The sequence below is a fragment of the Somniosus microcephalus genome, chromosome 26 (genome assembly GCF_052327205.1).
Source record: "Somniosus microcephalus isolate GS21.2 chromosome 26, FLI_Smic_1.0, whole genome shotgun sequence".
NCBI lineage: Eukaryota > Metazoa > Chordata > Chondrichthyes > Squaliformes > Somniosidae > Somniosus > Somniosus microcephalus.
Window position 1 is genome coordinate 7,326,664 of NC_141012.1, and position 20,785 is coordinate 7,347,448.

Here is a 20,785-nt window from a genome sequence, read left to right on the forward strand (position 1 = left end):
GGCTCCAGCCCGCTCTGTAAAATGATTTTCCCTTGATTGGGCTTCTTAAACCCACTCAGCGCGTTTCCCAGCAAATTAGAGGAAGTGGGTCTGGTGACGTCATTTGATGATGCGTCATCAGCTGGTTTCCTTAAAGGGACCTTGGCCAATTTTAATTTGCCATTTGTGCTGTCAGTGTTCTACAGCATTGAGGTGCTGCAAACACTGACAGGCACTGCACAGAGGTGCACAGCTGCACCCAGGCTCTCCCATGACTCCCTCCGTATGCTTATAGAAGGAGTTACAGCACGCAGGGAGGTCCTCTTCCCTTCCCGTTGGTGGAAGGGACCTCCCCAGGAGATCGACACAGCCTGGTTGCACATTGCAGAGGAGGGCACAAACAGGGTGTGGTCAGGAGGACCTGGGTGCAGTGCTGCAAACCTTTCAATGATCTCAGTAGATCACGAAACGTTAGTACAAAGCCACACTCAACCTCATCCTGCTGTGCCTCTCATCACTTCCCCATCACTCTGCCTTCCATACCCTATTCCTGCACATCCTTACTCACACCAACTTACCTTGCACCTCCACCCATCACTCTCCATCTACATCATCAATTCCCCATCTCACTAGCCACCCCTCACACACACCCTCATCCTAGTGCAATCATACCAACTAACAAAACGCAAGGGTGGGCACTTGGGTGTTTTAAGCAATGTTCATGTAAAGTTTCTGTTAATATGCTGTCACCCATTGAAACCTTTATTTTCAACACTTTGCAGTCTTGGACAGATTTGTGTGCACCTTTGGAAGTGGCTTAGTGAGTTGCAGTGAATGATGAGACATAACGGTACCCCCTGCAATAGTGATGAGTGTGAAAGGGATGGCTTGGGCATTGTAGGGATGCTTTATGGTGCTGGTGTGGGGTGGTGCCAACCTGGTGCATCATGTGGCAGCCAGGGTGTGTAGCGTCAAGTGAAGTAAATCTGGCCATGGTGAGGCCATCCCTGGTGTCCCGGGCAGCAATGTGCTCGGGTGCTGATGCCCTCTGTCCTGTGCAGCATCAGGTGATTGTGGAGAAGGTTGGTGTTGTTGTTGGTGTGCCTGGTGCTGGGGCTGATCATGGTGGGATTCTGAGGACCAAGGTGAGAGAGTATAAAGGGCACCCATGTTGATGGAATAGATGGCAGGTGAAGTAGAGATGACAGAAGTGATCTGTCAATGGTGAGAGAGTTAATAAGGTCACTGGATGGAGACTTGTGGAAAGACTTGCAGCATCCTGAATCTGTTGTGGAAATGCAGTGAGGAAGAGCTTGTGGCTGAGGGAAGATATCTCTGAAAGGTGGGAGCTTTTACTGCACATTTGAAGCTGTCAACTCAACAGCTGATTTAATGGCCACTGAACCCTCGGTTCAGCTTGACAGACATGGTCCACGACCAGCAAGTACCCCCTGGGCGAGCACGTAAAATCAAAAGGTGAGCTCAAATGTATTCTTAATGATCTCTAAACAAGGTCATAATGACCTGAATTGGGTCCCCCACCGCAGCGTGTCGGGTCTGCTCAGCGCTGACAGACCCGACATTGGGAAAGGCACGTGGCGGCGGGCTCACAGCGGGGTCCCGACCCGCACGGGAAAAAAAACACTTTCCAATCCGACCCGCCACCGATCATGCCCGGTGACCCCCCGGAAAATCTCGGCCGATGATTCCCCTGGTTGGGGAGTCTAGAACTAGGAGTCATAGTCTAAGGATAAGGGGTCGGCCATTTAGGACTGAGATGCGGAGAAATTTCTTCACTCAGAGGGTGGTGAATCTTTGGAATTCTCTGCCCCAGAGGGCAGTGGAGGCTCCGTCGTTGAGTTCGATAGATTTTTGGGCACTAAGGGAAACGAGAAATATCAGGCTCGGGCGGGAAGGTGGAGTTGAGGTCGATGATCAGCCATGATCTTATTGAATGGCGGAGCAGGCTCGAGGGGCCGTGTGGCGGAGCAGGCTCGAGGGGCCGTGTGGCGGAGCAGGCTCGAGGGGCCGTGTGGCGGAGCAGGCTCGAGGGGCCGTGTGGCGGAGCAGGCTCGAGGGGCCGTGTGGCGGAGCAGGCTCGAGGGGCCGTGTGGCGGAGCAGGCTCGAGGGGCCGTGTGGCGGAGCAGGCTCGAGGGGCCGAGTGGCGGAGCAGGCTCGAGGGGTCGAATGGCCGACTCCTGCTCCTAATTCCTATGTTCTTATCAGAAAGGACCATCAATCTTGCTGCTCTTGAAGTTTGTTAGATCCTGCCTACCCTCTGCCGCTTATGTCCCTCATGCGTGATTTTTATTTGGCAATGTGTATCCGGCTCGTTCTTGCTTTTAGAGATTTGTGTGCACACATCGTGTGAGGACAGGTTTGGGTATGGCTGCAATGCCCCCACAATATAACAGACTGCCAGCACTCACTGTCCAGGCTCATGTCTGTAAAATGGCCAGGCCACAGAGGTCAGTGCCTTCGAGGTATGAGTGTTTGAAAAAAAGAAGAATCACGCCTCAGCTCATCAGCTGCTGAAACCCTCAGTCCATGCCTTTGTTACCTCCAGACTCGACCATTCCAACGCACTCCTGTCCAGCCTCCCACCTTCCGCCCTCCATAAGCTTCAGCTCATCCAAAACTCTGCTGCCTGCACCGTGTCTGTTAAGTCCGTGAATGATTGAGACACGGACCAGCAGGAGTGAAAACAAACAAGTCTTTACTGGTGGAAGTCAATAGTGAAACTAACAAACAGAGGCTCTCTAGCGCCTTTTATACAGGGGTGGTCACTGCCGGTACTGCAGTCTGAGACCAGTTATTCTCTTAAAGGTACATACACAACAATTCCTCCCCTTTTAGATAAACAGTACATAACATTCATTTAACAACTAAATGATAACGAATTACAATCACAATTACTGTTGCTAGATACATTGGTTAAGTTTAAGCAATTATAAGTTCCGTCTTTGAGGAGGCTTCCTGATTCTGTCTGGATAACGCCTCTTTGGGGTACCAGGTTCTTCTGGCAATGTTGCGTCAGGATCAGTGTCTTTGGTTCATCTGCTTCCAATATTACCGGTTCTGCGGTAGCTGCAATTGGAACGTCAATTTCATTACCAGATGTATCAGATCGTGGTGTGGAGTTGACGTTTTCCAGTGACTCTAGAATCTGGTCAGCATGGCGTCTTACAATGCTCTCCCCAACATCCACGGTATACATGAGAAGTCCTTGTCGTGTACAAATCGTTCCTGGCTGCCATTTCTCAGTGCGGTAGTCCCGGGCCAAAACTGGTTGACCTATCTTAAAACTCCTGGTCGGCCTTTCATTCATATTCTGAAACTGCCTGTTCTCCACATCTCTTCGGACGTTTGGCTTAACCAAATCCAAGCGGCATCATAGTCTTCGATTGAAGAACATCATGGCTGGAGTTTGGTTGGTAACCGCATGTGTCGCATTCCGGTAGGCAAACAAGAAGTTGTCCACCTTGTGTTGTAGGGGTATATCTTCATTACACATTGCCTTGATAGCCTTCTTGAATGTTTGGACAAACCTCTCGGCCAATCCATTAGTGGCTGGATGATATGGGGCAGATGTGTAATGCTTAACGCCATTGTTCTTTAAGAACCTCCGGAACTCTTCAGACACAAACTGTGGTCCATTGTCAGAGCAAATCTGTTCAGGCAGCCCATTCCTGGCGAATATGGTTTGCAAAACCGTGATAGTTTTTTTCGTGGTGGTTGAGGACATTTTTATTACCTCTGGCCACTTTGAATGTGCATCCACTGCAATTAAAAACATCGAGTCCATGAAGGGACCAGCAAAATCAATGTGCACCCTTTGCCATGGAGATGAGGGCCACTCCCATGGATGCAGAGGAGCTTGTGGTGGGGCGTTTTGGACCTTCTGGCATCCTGCACAGCTCTTGGTCATCTCTTCGATTTCTCTATCGATTCCCGGCCACCACACAAACGCTTTGGCTAAGTTCTTCATTTTTACCCCACCCAGATGACCCTCATGAAGCTCATTGAGTACTCTATCCGTCAACTTAGGTGGAATTACTACTCTGGATCCACACACCAAGGTTCCTCTGCACACTGACAGCTGTTCTCTTCTCGGCGAGAATGCTGGCAGCAGTGGTTCGCCATGTGCTGGCCATCCCTTCACCGTTAAATCATAGACCCGTGATAGTGTCGGGTCATTCCGTGTTTCCTTTTCTATGTTTGCATTCGTCACAGGGAGACATTCGACTATGGTCGAGTGGAATAACTCCATTGGATCCACTGCAGGGTCTTCTTCTTCCGCCATCGGCAACGGTAGGCATGACAATCCATCAGCATTTCCATGCTGTCTAGTTCCTTTGTACTCGATGTCATATTGGTGTGCCCCTAGGAAAAGGGACCATCTCTGCAGCCGTTGTGCCGTCATTATCGGTACGCCCTTCTGAGGGTTGAAAATGGAGACAAGAGGTTGATGATCGGTTAGTAGAGTAAATTTTTGACCGTTCAGATAGTGATTGAACTTCTTCACCCCCCACACTAGGCTGAGGGCCTCTCTGTCAATCTGGGCGTAGTTACGCTCGGCAGAAGTTAACGAGCGTGACGCAAAAGCTATCGGCCTCTCTAAACCATCAAGGAATTTATGTGACAGTACCGCCCCAATGCCATAGGGAGACGCATCACACGCCAGCCTGATTGGCAGTGCTGGGTTGTAGTGAGCCAATACTTCCCTTGAAGTGATTAAGTCCTTACTCTTCTGAAAAGCACGCTTACAATCATCGTTCCATTTCCATGCTACCCCCGTTCGTAGCAGGGCGTTCAGTGGGTGCAGAATTGTCGACAAATTCGGCAAAAACTTATGATAGTAATTCACCAACCCGAGGAATGACCTCAGTTGCGACACATTTTCAGGCGCTGGGGCCTTAACAACCGCTTCAATTTTGTCAGGGGATTTATGTAACCCCTCTTCATCAATCACGTGGCCACAATACGATATCTGTTTCTTAAAAAATTCGCACTTCGGGCGGTTGGCTCGCAGCCCATGTTCCCGTAGTCTAGTGAGCACCTGTTCTAGGTTGTTAAGGTGTTCACTGTCATCTTCACCTGTTACAAGGATGTCATCCAAGTAACACTGAGTCCCCGGAATCCCTTGCAGGACTTGTTCCATCGCTCTTTGCCATATCGCCGGAGCCGATGCTACTCCGAATACCAATCGATGATACTGGTAAAGACCTTTGTGAGTGTTTATCGTGAGATACTTCCTAGAGAACTCTTCAACCTCCATCTGCAAATATGCTTGTGCTAGGTCAATTTTTGTAAAACGCTTCCCTCCAGACAGTGAGGCGAAGATGTCTTCTATCCTTGGAAGAGGATATTGTACTGTGTGAAGGACAGGGTTCACCGTCACCTTGAAATCCCCACAGATGCAAATCTTCCTTGGCTCTCCGGACTTATTGCTTAACGTTTTCTTCATGACAGGAATGATGGGTGTCGCCCACTCGCTCCAGTCGACCTTAGACAACACGCCCGCCTTCTCCAGATTCTCCAGCTCTGCCTCGACGGCTGGGCGAATTGCATATGGTACCGGTCTTGCTTTAAAAAACTTGGGAACTGCATTCTCTTCTATTTTTATCGAGGCGGTTACGCCTTTAAGCGTGCCCAGTTCTTGTTGAAATACCTCTTTGGCGTTAGCTAAGATTGTTGACAATCGTCCAGGAGTGACATCTTCATCTTTTTTACCGTCCACCGTCATTGCATGAATGGAATGCCAATCTATCCTCGTCGCCAGTGTTAAGTCCGTGAATGATTGAGACACGGACCAGCAGGAGTGAAAACAAACAAGTCTTTACTGGTGGAAGTCAATAGTGAAACTAACAAACAGAGGCTCTCTAGCGCCTTTTATACAGGGGTGGTCACTGCCGGTACTGCAGTCTGAGACCAGTTATTCTCTTAAAGGTACATACACAACAGTGTCCGAACTCGCACCAAGTCCCGTTCACCCATCACCCGCTGTGCTCGCTGACCTACATTGGCTCCCGGTCCGGCAACACCTCGATTTTAAAATTCTCATCCTTGTGTCCAAATCCCTCCGTGGCCTCGCCCCTCCTTATCTCTGTAACGTTCTCCAGCCTTACAACCCTCCGAGATCTCTGCGCTCCTCCAATTCCGGCCTCTTGCTCATCCCCGGTTTTAATCGCTCCACCATTGGCGGCCGTGTCATCAGCTGCCTGGGCCCTGAGGTCTGGAATTCCCTCCCTAAACCTCTCCATCTCTCTCTTTCCTCTTTTAAGACACCCCTTAAAACCTACCTCTTTGACCAAGCTTTGGTCACCTGTCCTAAGAGCTCCTTGGCTGGCTCGGTGTCAAATTCTGTTTGATAATCGCTCCTGTGAAGCACCTTGGGACATTTTACTACGTTAAAGGTGCTATATAAATGCAAGTTGTTGTTGATTTACTTAGTGAGTGTTACCAATCGCCCTCTCAGTAGAAATGGTTGATCAGATTTCTCGGCTTGTGTAGCTCTCTGAGCCAACACCGAGATCCTGATTGAGGTACGTTAACAATTCCACGTGTTCACAGTAGACGCAGCAACCTGCCTATCACCGTATCTCCTGTCCTGATCATACACAACTTAGCCTGAGCCAACCCTGAGCTAATTGAATATCATGAGCTATTTACTCAGTTGAATGTAAATGAACTGTAATTACATTATCCTCTCGGCCAACTGCACAAGAAACCGGACAGTCTGTAATTAAATCAGATAGTGGTGGTTCCGTTGGAGATAAGACAGATGTCAAAAATCAATGGCATTGATTTTAACTTTGGGACGCACAGGTCCAGAGGCAAAGATCCATTCTTAGCCCCCGACCTCACTCAAATGGAACCACCGAACTGCGGGGGCTGCTTGGGGCTCCCAACGCAGCTCAAGGGGTCTTGTGGGGATTGGTTGAAACAGTGGGTTAGATAATGTCCTTTCATCTTTGGGACGAGGTGTTACACTGGGTTAGCACAGTGTGCCCAATGCCCATCAGTCCCCCTCCGCCCTAAGCCCATCAGTCCCCCTCCACCCTAAGCCCATCAGTTCCCCTCCACCCCGAGCCCATCAGTCCCCCTCCACCCTGAGCCCATCAGTCCCGCTCCACCCTAAGCCCATCAGTCCCCCTCCACCCTGAGCCCATCAGTCCCCCTCCACCCTGAGCCCATCAGTCCCCCTCCACCCCGAGCCCATCAGTCCCGCTCCACCCTGAGCCCATCAGTCCCGCTCCGCCCTAAGCCCATCAATCTCGCTCCACCCCGAGCCCATCAGTCCCGCTCCACCCCGAGCCCATCAGCCCCTCTCCACCCCGAGCCCATCAGTCCCCCTCCACCCCGAGCCCATCAGTCCCGCTCCACCCTGAGCCCATCAGTCCCGCTCCACCCTAAGCCCATCAATCTCGCTCCACCCCGAGCCCATCAGTCCCGCTCCACCCCGAGCCCATCAGTCCCCCTCCACCCTGAGCCCATCAGTCCCCCTCCACCCCGAGCCCATCAGTCCCCCTCCACCCTGAGCCCATCAGTCCCCCTCCACCCAGTGCCCATCAGTCCCCCTCCACCCAGTGCCCATCAGTCCCCCTCCACCCTGAGCCCATCAGTCCCCCTCACCCAGTGCCCATCAGTCCCCCTCCATCCTGAGCCCATCAGTCCCCCTCCACCCTGAGCCCATCAGTCCCGCTCCGCCCTGAGCCCATCAGTCCCCCTCCACCCTGAGCCCATCAGTCCCCCTCCACCCAGTGCCCATCAGTCCCCCTCCACCCTGAGCCCCAGTCCCCCTCCACCCTGAGCCCACCAATCTCGCTCCACCCTGAGCCCATCAGTCCCGCTCCACCCCGAGCCCATCAGTCCCCCTCCACCCTGAGCCCATCAGTCCCCCTCCACCCCGAGCCCATCAGTCCCGCTCCACCCCGAGCCCATCAGTCCCCCTCCACCCCGAGCCCATCAGTCCCCCTCCACCCAGTGCCCATCAGTCCCCCTCCACCCTGAGCCCCAGTCCCGCTCCACCCTGAGCCCACCAATCTCGCTCCACCCCGAGCCCACCAATCCCCCTCCACCCTGAGCCCATCAGTCCCCCTCCACCCTGAGCCCATCAGTCCCCCTCACCCAGTGCCCATCAGTCCCCCTCCACCCTGAACCCATCAGTCCCCCTCCACCCTGAGCCCATCAGTCCCCCTCCACCCTGAGCCCATCAGTCCCCCTCCACCCAGTGCCCATCAGTCCCCCTCCACCCTGAGCCCATCAGTCCCCCTCCACCCTGAGCCCATCAGTCCCCCTCCACCCTGAGCCCATCAGTCCCCCTCCACCCTGAGCCCATCAGTCCCCCTCACCCAGTGCCCATCAGTCCCCCTCCATCCTGAGCCCATCAGTCCCCCTCCACCCTGAGCCCATCAGTCCCGCTCCGCCCTGAGCCCATCAGTCCCCCTCCACCCTGAGCCCATCAGTCCCCCTCCACCCTGAGCCCATCAGTCCCCCTCCACCCTGAACCCATCAGTCCCCCTCCACCCTGAGCCCATCAGTCCCCCTCCACCCTGAGCCCATCAGTCCCCCCCCACCCCGAGCCCATCAGTCCCCCTCCACCCTGAGCCCATCAGTCCCCCTCCACCCTGAGCCCATCAGTCCCCCTCCACCCTGAGCCCATCAGTCCCCCCCCACCCCGAGCCCATCAGTCCCCCTCCACCCCGAGCCCATCAGTCCCCCTCCACCCTGAGCCCATCAGTCCCGCTCCACCCTGAGCCCATCAGTCCCCCTCCACCCTGAGCCCATCAGTCCCCCTCCACCCCGAGCCCATCAGTCCCCCTCCACCCCGAGCCCATCAGTCCCCCTCCACCCCGAGCCCATCAGTCCCCCTCCACCCCGAGCCCATCAGTCCCCCTCCACCCAGTGCCCATCAGTCCCCCTCCACCCAGTGCCCATCAGTCCCCCTCCACCCTGAGCCCATCAGTCCCCCTCCACCCCGAGCCCATCAGTCCCCCTCTACCCTGTGCCAATGTCTGGTTATTGTCTCTCCTTTCCCTCCACCTGTTGATCCCACACAACACTAACGGACACATTTTCTGATGGTGCGTTTCTGCTGTGAGCCTCACCCGCTGGGAGCATGTACAGGAATTTCACATGCGCAACCTACACTGCTCTGGAATTGACTGTGCACCAGGAGCGTAAAATCAGAAAATTTACCCTTAAATCTCTCTATATATCCCCCACCAAAAAGAAATCAACCAACACTTTCAATACCTTTATAATTATGTTATGTTAAACATGTATAGAACCTTGGTTAGACCACACTTGGAGTACTGTGAATAGTTCTGGTCTCCATATTATAAAAAAGATTTACAAGAATGATACCAGAACTGAGAGGTTATTCCTATCAGGAAAGATTGAACAGGCTGGGGCTTTTTTCTCTAGAAAAGAGAAGACCGAGGGGTGACCTGATCGAGGTCTTTAAGATTATGAAGGAGTTCGATAGGGTCGACGTAGAGAAGATGTTTCCACTTGTGGGGGAGACCAGAACTAGGGGCCATAAATATAAGATAGTCACTAATAAATCCAATAAGGAATTCAGGAGAAACTTCTTTACCCAGAGAGTGGTGAGAATGTGGAACTCGCTGCCACAGGGAGTGGTTGAGGCGAATAGCAGAGATGCATTTAAGGGGAAGCTAGATAAACACATGAGGGAGAAAGGAATCGAAGGATATGCTGATAGGGTGAGATGAAGAGGGTGGGAGGAGGCTCGTGCGGAGCATAAACACCGGCACGGACCAGTTGGGCCGAATGGCCTGTTTCTGTGCTGTAAATACTGTGCGATACTTTGTAATAATTCTCAATCCTGCTTCTCAACCAACACTGACCCGGTTCCAAGCGAATTGAACCCAAAGCAACTTTCTTATAAAAACATGAATACATTTCTGAGGTTATATCAATCCCTCATATTACTGCCTGTTTTCAGTCCCTGGTATCCATCAATCTGGGTGCAACTCAACCATTGTCCCTATTTCTCATTCATCTCTTACTGAATCAAGGAGGTCAAAATTATCAGAGGTTTTGGTAGAGTTAATAAGGAGAAACTGTTTCCACCGGAATGGTTTGTTAACCAGAGGACACAGATTTAAGGTACAGGAAACTTTTGTTTAACCGGAGGTTAAATGTCCGGAAAGCTCTATCTACCGGCAAAATTCAGGAGTCGTTTCCTATAAATTTTTTTACTTCTCGTTGCTTTTTTTTTCCAGTCAGGCTCTGCAAGGTCTAGCTGAAGCTGTTGCTTAGCTACAGAGACGCTTTTAAGCTGCGGCCGACTGTTTTGAAGCTGTTGCTAAGCAACAGGGTTTGTTGATTCATACGGAGCTCAAAAGCTCCGTATGTTTTGACATTAGCGCTGGTTTGCACGGCAGTTTTGATGGTACGGCACCAGCTCGGTCCCGTCAGTGCCGGATATCAGAAAGTTTCCTGTAATTGGCAAAAGAACCGAAGGGAGAGATGAGGAGAAATGATTTTACGCAGCGAGTTGTTGTGATCTGGAATGTGCTGCCTGAAAGAGCGGTGGAAGCAGATTCAATAGTAACATTCAAAAGAGAATTGGATAAATACTTGAAAAGGAAAAATTTGCAGGGCTAAGGGGAAAGAGCAGGGGGGGTGGGACTAATTGGAGAGCTCTTTCAAAGAGCCGGCACAGGCACGATGGGCCGAATGGCCTCGGTGCTGTAAGACTATATGATTCAAAAGAATAAAACTGATGGGATTTTTAATCTTCTGTTTTGTTTTTCAGAAAATTTACTTTTAATCCGAAGGAAGGGATCGATAATCCTGCCCTGGTCATATGTGACGACCTCGGTAAATTAATGTATTTTATTGAAAGCACTTTTATGAGGTGCTGTAAATGGCAGATAAGAGATAAGCATTAACAATCCCCAGTGCTAAAGCTGAACGTAGCACTGAGTAACCCTCAATAGCAATGAAACCCTGTCCTGGGCGATGAGATCATTTCTGTCACTGAATCAAAGGCCACATTACTGAATCTGAAACCAAACAAATAAAAATCTAATTTCTGTTCTGGAAGATCCTGGTCAAAGTTAACGTTTCCATGGTGATCTGGGAATCAGAACCGTGCTGTGTGCTGTCCATGTTCATTAACACCAGGAATAATGGGATTAGGTGAAGAGGGGTGGGAGGAGGCTCGTGTGGAGCATAGACACCGGCACGGACCAGTTGGGCCGAATGGCCTGTTTCTGTGCTGTAAATGCGATGTAATACTATGGAAGATTGCCAAGAAAAAGCAGGAATATCCCAAAGAAAACTACTGGCCAGGGCACCCGGTTTGCAGTTTTCATGGCAAATTTCAGGAAATCACAGAATAAAAATAGGATTTGACTTATTCAGTCACCATCAAGCAGCACCTTCCTCCCAGGTGTCGGCCATGACTCAGTGGGTAGCTCACTTTCTGAGTCAGAAGGTTGTGGGTTCAAGTCCCACTCCAGAGACTTCAGCACAAAAATCTAGGCTGACACTCCCAGTGCAGTACTGAGGGAGCGCTGCACTGTCAGAGGGGCAGTACTGAGGAAGCGTCGCACTGTCGGAGGGGCAGTACTGAGGGAGTGCCGCACTGTCGGAGGGGCAGTACTGAGGAAGCGTCGCACTGTCGGAGGGGCAGTACTGAGGGCACACCGCACCGTGGGAGGGGCAGTGCTGAGGGAGCGCCGCACTGTCGGAGGGGCAGTACTGAGGGAGCGCCGCACTGTCGGAGGGGCAGTACTGAGGGAGCGCCGCACTGTCGGAGGGGCAGTACTGAGGGAGCGCCGCACTGTCGGAGGAGCAGTACTGAGGGAGCGCCGCACTGTCGGAGGGGCAGTACTGAGGGAGCACTGCACTGTCGGAGGGGCAGTACTGAGGGAGCGCCGCACTGTCGGAGGGGCAGTACAGAGGGAGCGCCGCACTGTCGGAGGGGCAGTACTGAGGGAGCACTGCACTGTCGGAGGGACAGTACTGAGGGAGTGCCGCATTGTCGGAGGGGCAGTACTGAGGGAGTACCGCACTGTCGGAGGGGCAGTACTGAGGGAGTGCCGCACTGTCGCAGAGGCAGTACTGAGGGAGCGCTGCACTGTTGGAGGGGCAGTACTGAGGGAGCACTGCAGTGTTGGAGGGGCAGTACTGAGGGAGCGCCGCTCTGTCGGAGGGGCATTACTGAGGGAGCGCCGCACTGTCGGAGGGGCAGTACTGAGGGAGCGCTGCTCTGTCGGAGGGGCAGTACTGAGGGAGCGCCGCACTGTCGGAGGGGCAGTACTGAGGTAGCGCCGCACTGTCGGAGGGGCAGTACTGAGGGAGCGCCGCACTGTCGGAGGGGCAGCACTGAGGGAGCGCCGCACTGTCGGAGGGGCAGTACTGAGGGAGCGCCGCACTGTCGGAGGGGCAGTACTGAGGGAGCGCCGCACTGTCGGAGGGGCAGTACTGAGGGAGCGCCGCACTGTCGGAGGGGCAGTACTGAGGGAGCGCCGCACTGTCGGAGGGGCAGTACTGAGGGAGCGCCGCACTGTCGGAGGGGCAGTACTGAGGGAGCGCCGCACTGTCGGAGGGGCAGTACTGAGGGAGCGCCGCACTGTCGGAGGGGCAGTACTGAGGGAGCGCCGCACTGTCGGAGGGGCAGTGCTGAGGGAGCGCCGCACTGTCGGAGGGGCAGTACTGAGGGAGCGCCGCACTGTCGGAGGGGCAGTACTGAGGGAGCGCCGCACTGTCGGAGGGGCAGTACTGAGGGAGCGCCGCACTGTCGGAGGGGCAGTACTGAGGGAGCGCCGCACTGTCGGAGGGGCTGTCTTTCAGATGAGACGTTAAACCGAAGCTCCATCTGCCCTCTCAGGTGGGCGTAAAAGATCCCACGGCACAATTTCGAAGAAGAGCAGGGGGTTATCCCCGGTGTCCTGGCCAATATTTATCCCTCGATTCACATCACTAAAACAGATTATCTGGTCATTGTCACATCGCTGTTTGTGGGATCTTGCTGTGCGCAAATTGGCTGCCACGTTTCCTACATTACAACAGTGACTCCACTTCAAAAAAAGTACTTCAGTGGCGGTAAAGCGTCCTGAGGTCGTGAAAGGCGCTGTAGAAATGCAAGTCTTTTCTTTGCTTCAGATTTCCAGCATCCGCAGGTTTTTTATTTAATCCTCATCACCTGCTCTGAATCAAAGTGCAAGCCTGAAGCAGGCACGGCAATGCTGTATGTTTATATATTTTTTTAACATATATATATCTCTCTTCAGAATTGCCAACCCCTCTCAAGCCCAGAGTCTGTGCCCTGACTAAGAAAGGCTCTGAAATATTTGGTTTCTACCTGCGAAGTGAGAAGGGGAAGCAAGGACACATCATCCGGCAGGTGGAGCCAGGGAGCACCGCTCAGCACGCTGGGCTCTCTGATGCTGACCGGGTGCTGGAGGTCAATGGAGAGTACGTGGATAACACCGCACATTTCAAGGTAAGAGCAGGTTTATTGTTTTTGGTCAGTTTTTTCGCCCCTCCTCTGCTGGGGTACAATTCCATAGGTGCCCTAACTGAGACGGTCGTTCTTCACGTGAAAACCTAGACAGTGAATGTCAACCACAAAGAGAAACAAAGATGAACTTGGTCCCGTCTTCATCTCATGTCCATACATTTTCCCACAGGAGCCCTGCAGACTGACTGTGTGCAGGAATCCTGGCTGATTGCTCCCCCCATCCCCTACGCAATATTCCCTCTAATTTTATTCTGGGTGGACACTCCCTTTAATTCAAATTTTCGCGCGTGCGTAGTTTCTTGCATTTAAAAACCAGCAGGCGGCCTGCGCGGGACCTTCAGACCGCTGCGCAGCCGTGCAGATTGGCGGAAACGTTGCCTCCACCCTTCCTTTGACAAGGTGTCAGCCGTGGGTCACACTCTGGCCTCGGAGTCAGAAGATCGTGGGTTCAAGCTCCACTCCACTCCAGAGACTTGAGCACAAAACTCTCGGCTGGTATATCAGTAGAAGACTGAGGGAGTGCTGCACTGTCGGAGGTGCCAACTTTTGGATGAAACATTAAACCGAGGCTCCGTTTGTTCTCTCAGGTGGATGTAAAAGATCCCACGGCCACTATTGAAAGAAGAGCTGGGGAGTTCTCCCCGGTGTCCTGGGCCAATATTTATCCCTCCGCCAACTCCTAAAAACAGATGATCTGGTCATTTGTATCATTGCTGTTTGTGGGAGCTTGCTGTGCACAAATCAGGTGCCACTTTTCCCATATTCCAACAGTGACTACACTTCAAAAGTGCTTAATTGGCTGTAAAGCTCTTTGGGATGTCCTGAGGTCGTGAAATGAGAATTCTTTTTTTTGACTGCCACCATCAATTGAGACCCGCTAACTGACCAGCACGGAGGTGGCAAATGTCTCCTTTGCGCACAGCAAGCTCCCACAAACAGCAATGACCAGATAATCTGTTTCAGTGATGTTGGTTGAGGGATAAATATTGGCCCCAGGACACTGGGCAGAACTCCCCTGCTCTGCTTCCAAATAGTGGCCGTGGGATCTTTTACGTCCACCTGAGAGAGCAGACGGGCCCTCAGTTTAACATCTCATCTGAAAGATGCCACCTCCGACAGTGCAGTGGTCCCTCAGTACTGCGCTGGAGTGTCAGCCTAGATTTTTGTGCTCAAGTCTCTGGCGTTGGGCTTAGAATGCACAACCTTCTGACTCAGAAGCAAGAGTGCTGCCCACTGAGCCACGGCTGACATGGTGGCATGAGGTGAACGCTAGCTCCCTCTGAACTTAGTTAAGGTTCTGAAATGAAGTAAATTTGTGAAGAACCCAATGCAGCTGCCAGTGAATTTAGTCGGACTACGGCACAAATTGCCCAGAATTCAGTATTGGACTACAACACCAACTTGCATTTATATAGCACCTTTAACATAACAAAATGTTCCAAGTTGCTTCACAGAAGCATTATCAAACAGCGAATCACATAAGGAGATATTAGGACAGGTGACCAAAAAGTGGTAGGTTTTAAGGAGTGTCTTAAAGGAGGAGAGAGAGGTGGAAAGGCGGAGAGGTTTAGGGAGGGAATTCCAGAGCTCAGGGCCCAGGCGGCTGAAGGCACGGCCGCCAATGGTGGAGCGATGGAAATCGGGGATGCTCAAGAGGCCAGAATTGGAGGAGTGCAGAGATCTCGGAGATTTGTAAGGCTGGAGGAGGTTACAGAGATAGGAAGGGGGGTGAGACCATGGAGAGATTGGAAAACAAGAATGAGAATTTTTAAATCGAAGCGTTGCCGTACTGGGAGCCATTGTAGATCAGCGAGCACAGAGGGTGATGTGTTAACGGGACTTGGTGCGAGTTAGAATATGGGCAACAGAGTTTTGGATGAGCTTCAGTTTCTGGACAGCTTTAGTTACACAACCTCACTCAATGGCTGCGAGGATGGAATTGACTGAAGTGAAAAATGTTGGGGCAGGATGGGGTGAGGTGGGGTTGTCTCATGTTACTGGGTTGTTCAAAATCTACTGTAATCTGCCTTTAACCTTTACTGTAACTGACCTGGGAAAGTTTAACATTGAAAGTGAAACGATGTGATTTCGGAAACCGCAGGAGATAACAGTAGCGGTATAACAGCCCGAAGCACTAGCTGGCTACAGACACGTTCCTTGTAGATTTAGCTCCAACCTGTTGTTGTGTTTCTGACTATTTGATTGAAGATAAATGGAAGAAAAAAGAAAGACTTGCATTTATATAGCGCCTTTCATGGCCACCAGAGGTCCCAAAACTCTTTACAGTCAATGAAGTACTTTTTGAAGTGGAGTCACTGTTGTAATGTAGGAAACGCGACAGCCAATTTGCGCACAGCAAGCTCCCACAAACAGCAAAGTGATAATCACCAGATAATCTGTTTTTTTTAGTGATGTTGGTTGAGGGATAAATATTGGCCAGGACACCAGGGAGAGCTCCCCCACTCTTCTTCAAAATAACGCCGTGGGATCTTTTACGTCCGCCCGAAAGGTTTAACGTCTCATCCGAAAGACAGATAACCATCGACATAATAATAATCATACATAATCTTACCACATTGAAACATCTCAAAGTGTTTCACTTGCAGTCAGGTACTTTTGGAGTGCCGTGGTTGCTGCCAGCTCCAGATGTTCCAGGGTAGGCACCTGTAATGCGAGTTTGGAACGGAGCGGAGTTGCTGGTATTACAGCTCCTTTTATACAGAAAGAAAGACTTGCATTTATATAGCGCCTTTCACGACCTCAGGATGTCTCAAAGCGCTTTACTGCCAATGAAGTGCTTTTGACGTGTAGTCACTGTTGTAATGTAGGAAACGCGGCAGCCAATTTGCGCACAGCAAGCTCCCACAAACAGCAATGTGATAATGACCGGATCATCTGGTTCTTTTTTAGTGATGTTGGCTCAGGAATAAATATTAAACTCAAGACACCAGAGGAGAACTCCCCTGCACTCTTACATCCACCTGAGAGGGGGCAGACGGGGCCTCAGTTTAACGTCTCATCTGAAAGGCGGCATTGTCTTTATATTGGGTTAGCCCCGTTGTGTCGCCGGCTCCTGACACACGAGCTCCAGTTTTAACCTTTCCCGCCCCCGGTGCGTTCGGCTGCGATCCACAGCATTCCTGACGCATTCTTGCCCGTCCGCCTGCCACCATTTTAACACCTGGCTGTTTGCCAGGCCACGGTCTCCCTCCGCAGAACAGGCAGGGGCCTCGGGGACCTCATTAATATTTAAAAGTCGGGCAGAAGAACCAAAGGCGACATCAGGAAAAACCTTTTTTTTACGCAGCGAGTGGTGAGGACCTGGAATGCACTGCCCGAGAGGGTGGTGGAGGCAGATTCAATCGCGGCTTTCAAAAGGTGAATTGGATAAATACCTGAAGGAAAACAATGTGCAGGGCTACGGGGAAAGGGCGGGGCAGTGGGACTAGCTGAAGTGCTCTTGCAGAGAGCTGGTACGGGCTCGACGGGCCGAATGGCCTCCTTCTGTGCTGTAACCAGTCTATGATTCTATGATTCTATTTACAGTCATGTCATTCGCGGATCATGGCCCGAGGAGACCCATCCTTATGGACCAGGAGCGCTTCTCCAAGCTCCACAAGCAAACCTTGAGCCTTCCCCACGCTCCCCACCCCAAGCTTTTCGCCCCTCCCCTCCCCCACCCGAGGGTTCCCACCCCCTCCCCCCACCGCGCTTTCCTCAGGATTCCACCCCACCACCCGACCACGTACTTCATTGCCAGGCACAGTTCCCTCAGACTCCCGGTGATGGTCTCCTGCCGTCCAAAGTCCTGCACCCACCCTCCGGCCTCCACTTCATTCCAAATCAGGATCAGGTGCGAGGCAGCGTGCCCACCTTTTTGTGAGGCTCCAGCCCTACCACCTCCGTGATCTCTGCGCTCCTCCGAATCTGGCCTCTTGCGTATCCCCCCACTCCCTTTGCCCCAATTTTGGCGGCCGTGCTTTCAGCTGCCTGGGCCCTAAGCTCTGGAATTTCCTCCTTAAACCTCTCCGCCTCTCTCTCCTCCTTTAAGACGCTCCTTAAAACCTACTTCTTTGACCAAGCTTTTGGTCACCTGTCCTAATATCCCCCTTATGTGGCTCTCTGTCAAATTTTGTCTGATAACGCTCCTGTGAAACACCTTGGGACGTTTTACTACGTTAAAGGTGCTATATAAATGCATGTTATTGTTGATTAAATGTAAGTGATTTAGGATGGAGTGCAGGGATACCTTTTTACAGAGAGTTGTGATGCTGTGAAATGAGTTAGTGACTGAAGCAGAGACCATGTGCACCTACCTCTTTGGCCCACCTGTCCTAAAAGGTCTTTCGTGCGGCTTTGTGTCAAATTTTGTTTGATAATCGCTCCCGTGAAATGCCTTGGGGCATTTTTTTACTATGTTAAAGACGCTGGATAAATGAAAGTTGTTGCCGTTAGAACGGCCCGAGCCTTACAATTGCTCCATCCTGGGCACCTCCCTCCTCCGCGCACCGTACACCGCACACCGCGCTCCGCACACCATGCACCGCACACTGCGCACTCGGCGTACTGTGCTCCACGCTCCGCACATCGCACACCGCACACACTGCGCACTCCACACCGCACTCCGCGCACTCCGAGCACCGCACTCCGCCCACCGCGCACCACACTCCGCGTACCGCGTACCGCCCACTGCACTCCACACGCCGCACACTCCGCGCACCGCACACCGCACTCCGCGCACCGCACTCCACGCACCGCACACTACACTCCGCACACCGCCCACCGCACTCCACGCACTCCGCGTACCGCACTCTGCACACCGCACACTCTGCGCACTCCACACCACACTCCGCGCACTCTGCGTACCGCACTCCACTCATCGTGCACCGCACACCGCACTCCGCGCACTCCATACACCGCACTCCGCACACTGCACTCCGCACACTGCGCGTACCGCCCACCGCACACCGCACTTTGCGCACTCCGCACACCGCACTCCGCGCACCGCACTCCGCCCACTGCGCACCGCACTCCGCATACCGTGCACCGCGCACTCCGCGTACCGCCCACCGCACTCTGCCCACCACGCACCGCGCTCCGCACACTCCGCACACCGCACTCCGCCCACCACGCACCGCACACCGCACTCTGCACACTGCGCACTCCGCCCACCACACACCGCACTCCGCACTCTGCCCACCACGCACCGCACTCCGCACACTCCATCCACCGCCCACCGCAATCCGCACACCGCGCACCACACTCCGCACACCGCACTCCGCCCACCGCGCACCACACTCGGCCCACCGTGCACCGCGCACTGCCCACCGTGCACCGCACTCCGCACACTGCCCACCGCCCACTGCGCACCGAGCTCCGCGCACCGCACTCGGCACACCGCACAACACACACTGCGTTAAAGTCCTGCCATGACACCAAAATAAAGTCATTAGGTTTGGTAAGGGCAGCCTTACCAGGGAAGGCTCATTCCAGTTTCTTTCTGGTTCATCCTTAATAAAAGCACGAGTGGGGTCGAGGGGTGGGGTGGTGGAGGTGGCAGACAGCGCGGGGGACAATTCGAGACTCCCCCTGTGGTGAGTTTGCGGAACTCGCTGTGCAGTGTGTTCCAGATGTAAACCAACCGCCAACCTGCAACTCAACATCTTGGAGCCACAGTGCGCTGCCCCAGTGCGCTGCCCCATTGCGCTGCCCCATTGCGCTGCCCCAGTGCGCTGCCCCATTGCGCTGCACCAGTGCGCTGCCCCAGTGCGCTGCCCCTTGTCTCAATTCTTTTCCCCTTTCCAGCGGGTGGAGTTTGAGTCCGTTAGGGCCACAAGGAAAATCCTTTGGGGCCAAGTAGAATAATTTTTTTTAAAAACAAGCACGGTGTTGATAATACATTTCTTATCCTCCCCGTGGAAGGTTGTGGAGAAGATAAGGCTGAGTGGGAGCAGGCTCACCTTCCTGGTTGTTGATGGGGCTGCCTATGAAGATGCAAAAATGAGGAATCTGAATATTGCGGAACTCGTACAGTCTGAAGACAGGACCCTGTATGGCAAACCTCGACTATGCTACGTGGAAAAAGGCCCCAACGGATTTGACTTTCATCTGTGCTCTTCTGAAGGTAATTTCCCCCCCAATGTTTCTCTTTTCCCCCTCACCTCCCCTTGACTGGTCCATTAAGAACCAATCTAGCATCGAACCAGCTGTTTCCTCCCCTTTAACTGAACTTGCTGTCCTATTTGACCCTGAGCCGAGCCTCCGCCTCCATATCCTCTCCATCACCAAGACCGCCTACTTCCACCTCCTTAACTTCCAGTTCCACGGTCTCCGCCCCGCCTCAGCTCATCCGCTGCCGAAGCCCTCATCCATGCCATTGTTACCTCTGGACTTGACTACTCCAACGCTCTCCTGGCCCGGCCCCCGACCTTGTGCCCTCCGTAAACTTGAGCTCATCCAAAACTCTGCTGCCCCGTGTCCTAACTCACACCACGTCCCGTTCACCCATCACCCCCCGTGCTCACTGCCCCGTGTCCTAGCTCACACCCAGTCCCGTTCACCCATCACCCCCCGTGCTCACTGCCCCGTGTCCTAACTCACACCACGTCCCGTTCACCCATCACCCCCTGTGCTCACTGCCCTGTGTCCTAATTCGCACCGACCCCCGTTCACCCATCACCCCCTGTGCTCACTGCCCCGTGTCCTAACTCACACCCAGTCCCGTTCACCCATCACCCCCTGTGCTCACTGCCCCGTGTCCTAACTCACACCACGTCCCGTTCACCCATCACCCCCTGTGCTCACTGCCCCGTGTCCTAATTCGCACCGACCCCCGTTCACCCATCACCCCCTGTGCTCACTGCCCCGTGTCCTAACTCACACCCAGTCCCGTTCACCCATCACCCCCTGTGCTCACTGCCCCGTGTCCTAACTCACACCCAGTCCCGTTCACCCATCACCCCCTGTGCTCACTGCCCCGTGTCCTAACTCGCATCGAGTCCCGTTCACCCATCACCCCCTGTGCTCACTGCCCCGTGTCCTAACTCGCACCACGTCCCGTTCACCCATCACCCCCTGTGCTCACTGCCCCGTGTCCTAACTCACACCCAGTCCCGTTCACCCATCACCCCTGTGCTCACTGCCCCGTGTCCTAACTCACACCCAGTCCCGTTCACCCATCACCCACTGTGCTCACTGCCCCGTGTCCTAACTCACACCCAGTCCCGTTCACCCATCACCCCCTGTGCTCACTGCCCCGTGTCCTAACTCACACCCAGTCCCGTCCACCCATCACCCCCGTGCTC

The 20,785-nt window shown here is 53.3% G+C and overlaps 1 protein-coding gene across 1 annotated transcript in view; it reads left to right on the top strand.

Annotated features, from left to right (window-relative positions):
* Positions 1 to 20,785, top strand: part of nherf4b (NHERF family PDZ scaffold protein 4b) — a 62,213-nt gene that overhangs the window by 18,554 nt on the left and 22,874 nt on the right. Inside the window, 3 exon segments of the mRNA XM_085967736.1 lie at positions 10,767 to 10,831; positions 13,252 to 13,463; positions 19,404 to 19,605. Of these exon segments, the coding sequence (XP_085823862.1) occupies positions 10,767 to 10,831; positions 13,252 to 13,463; positions 19,404 to 19,605 (479 nt within the window).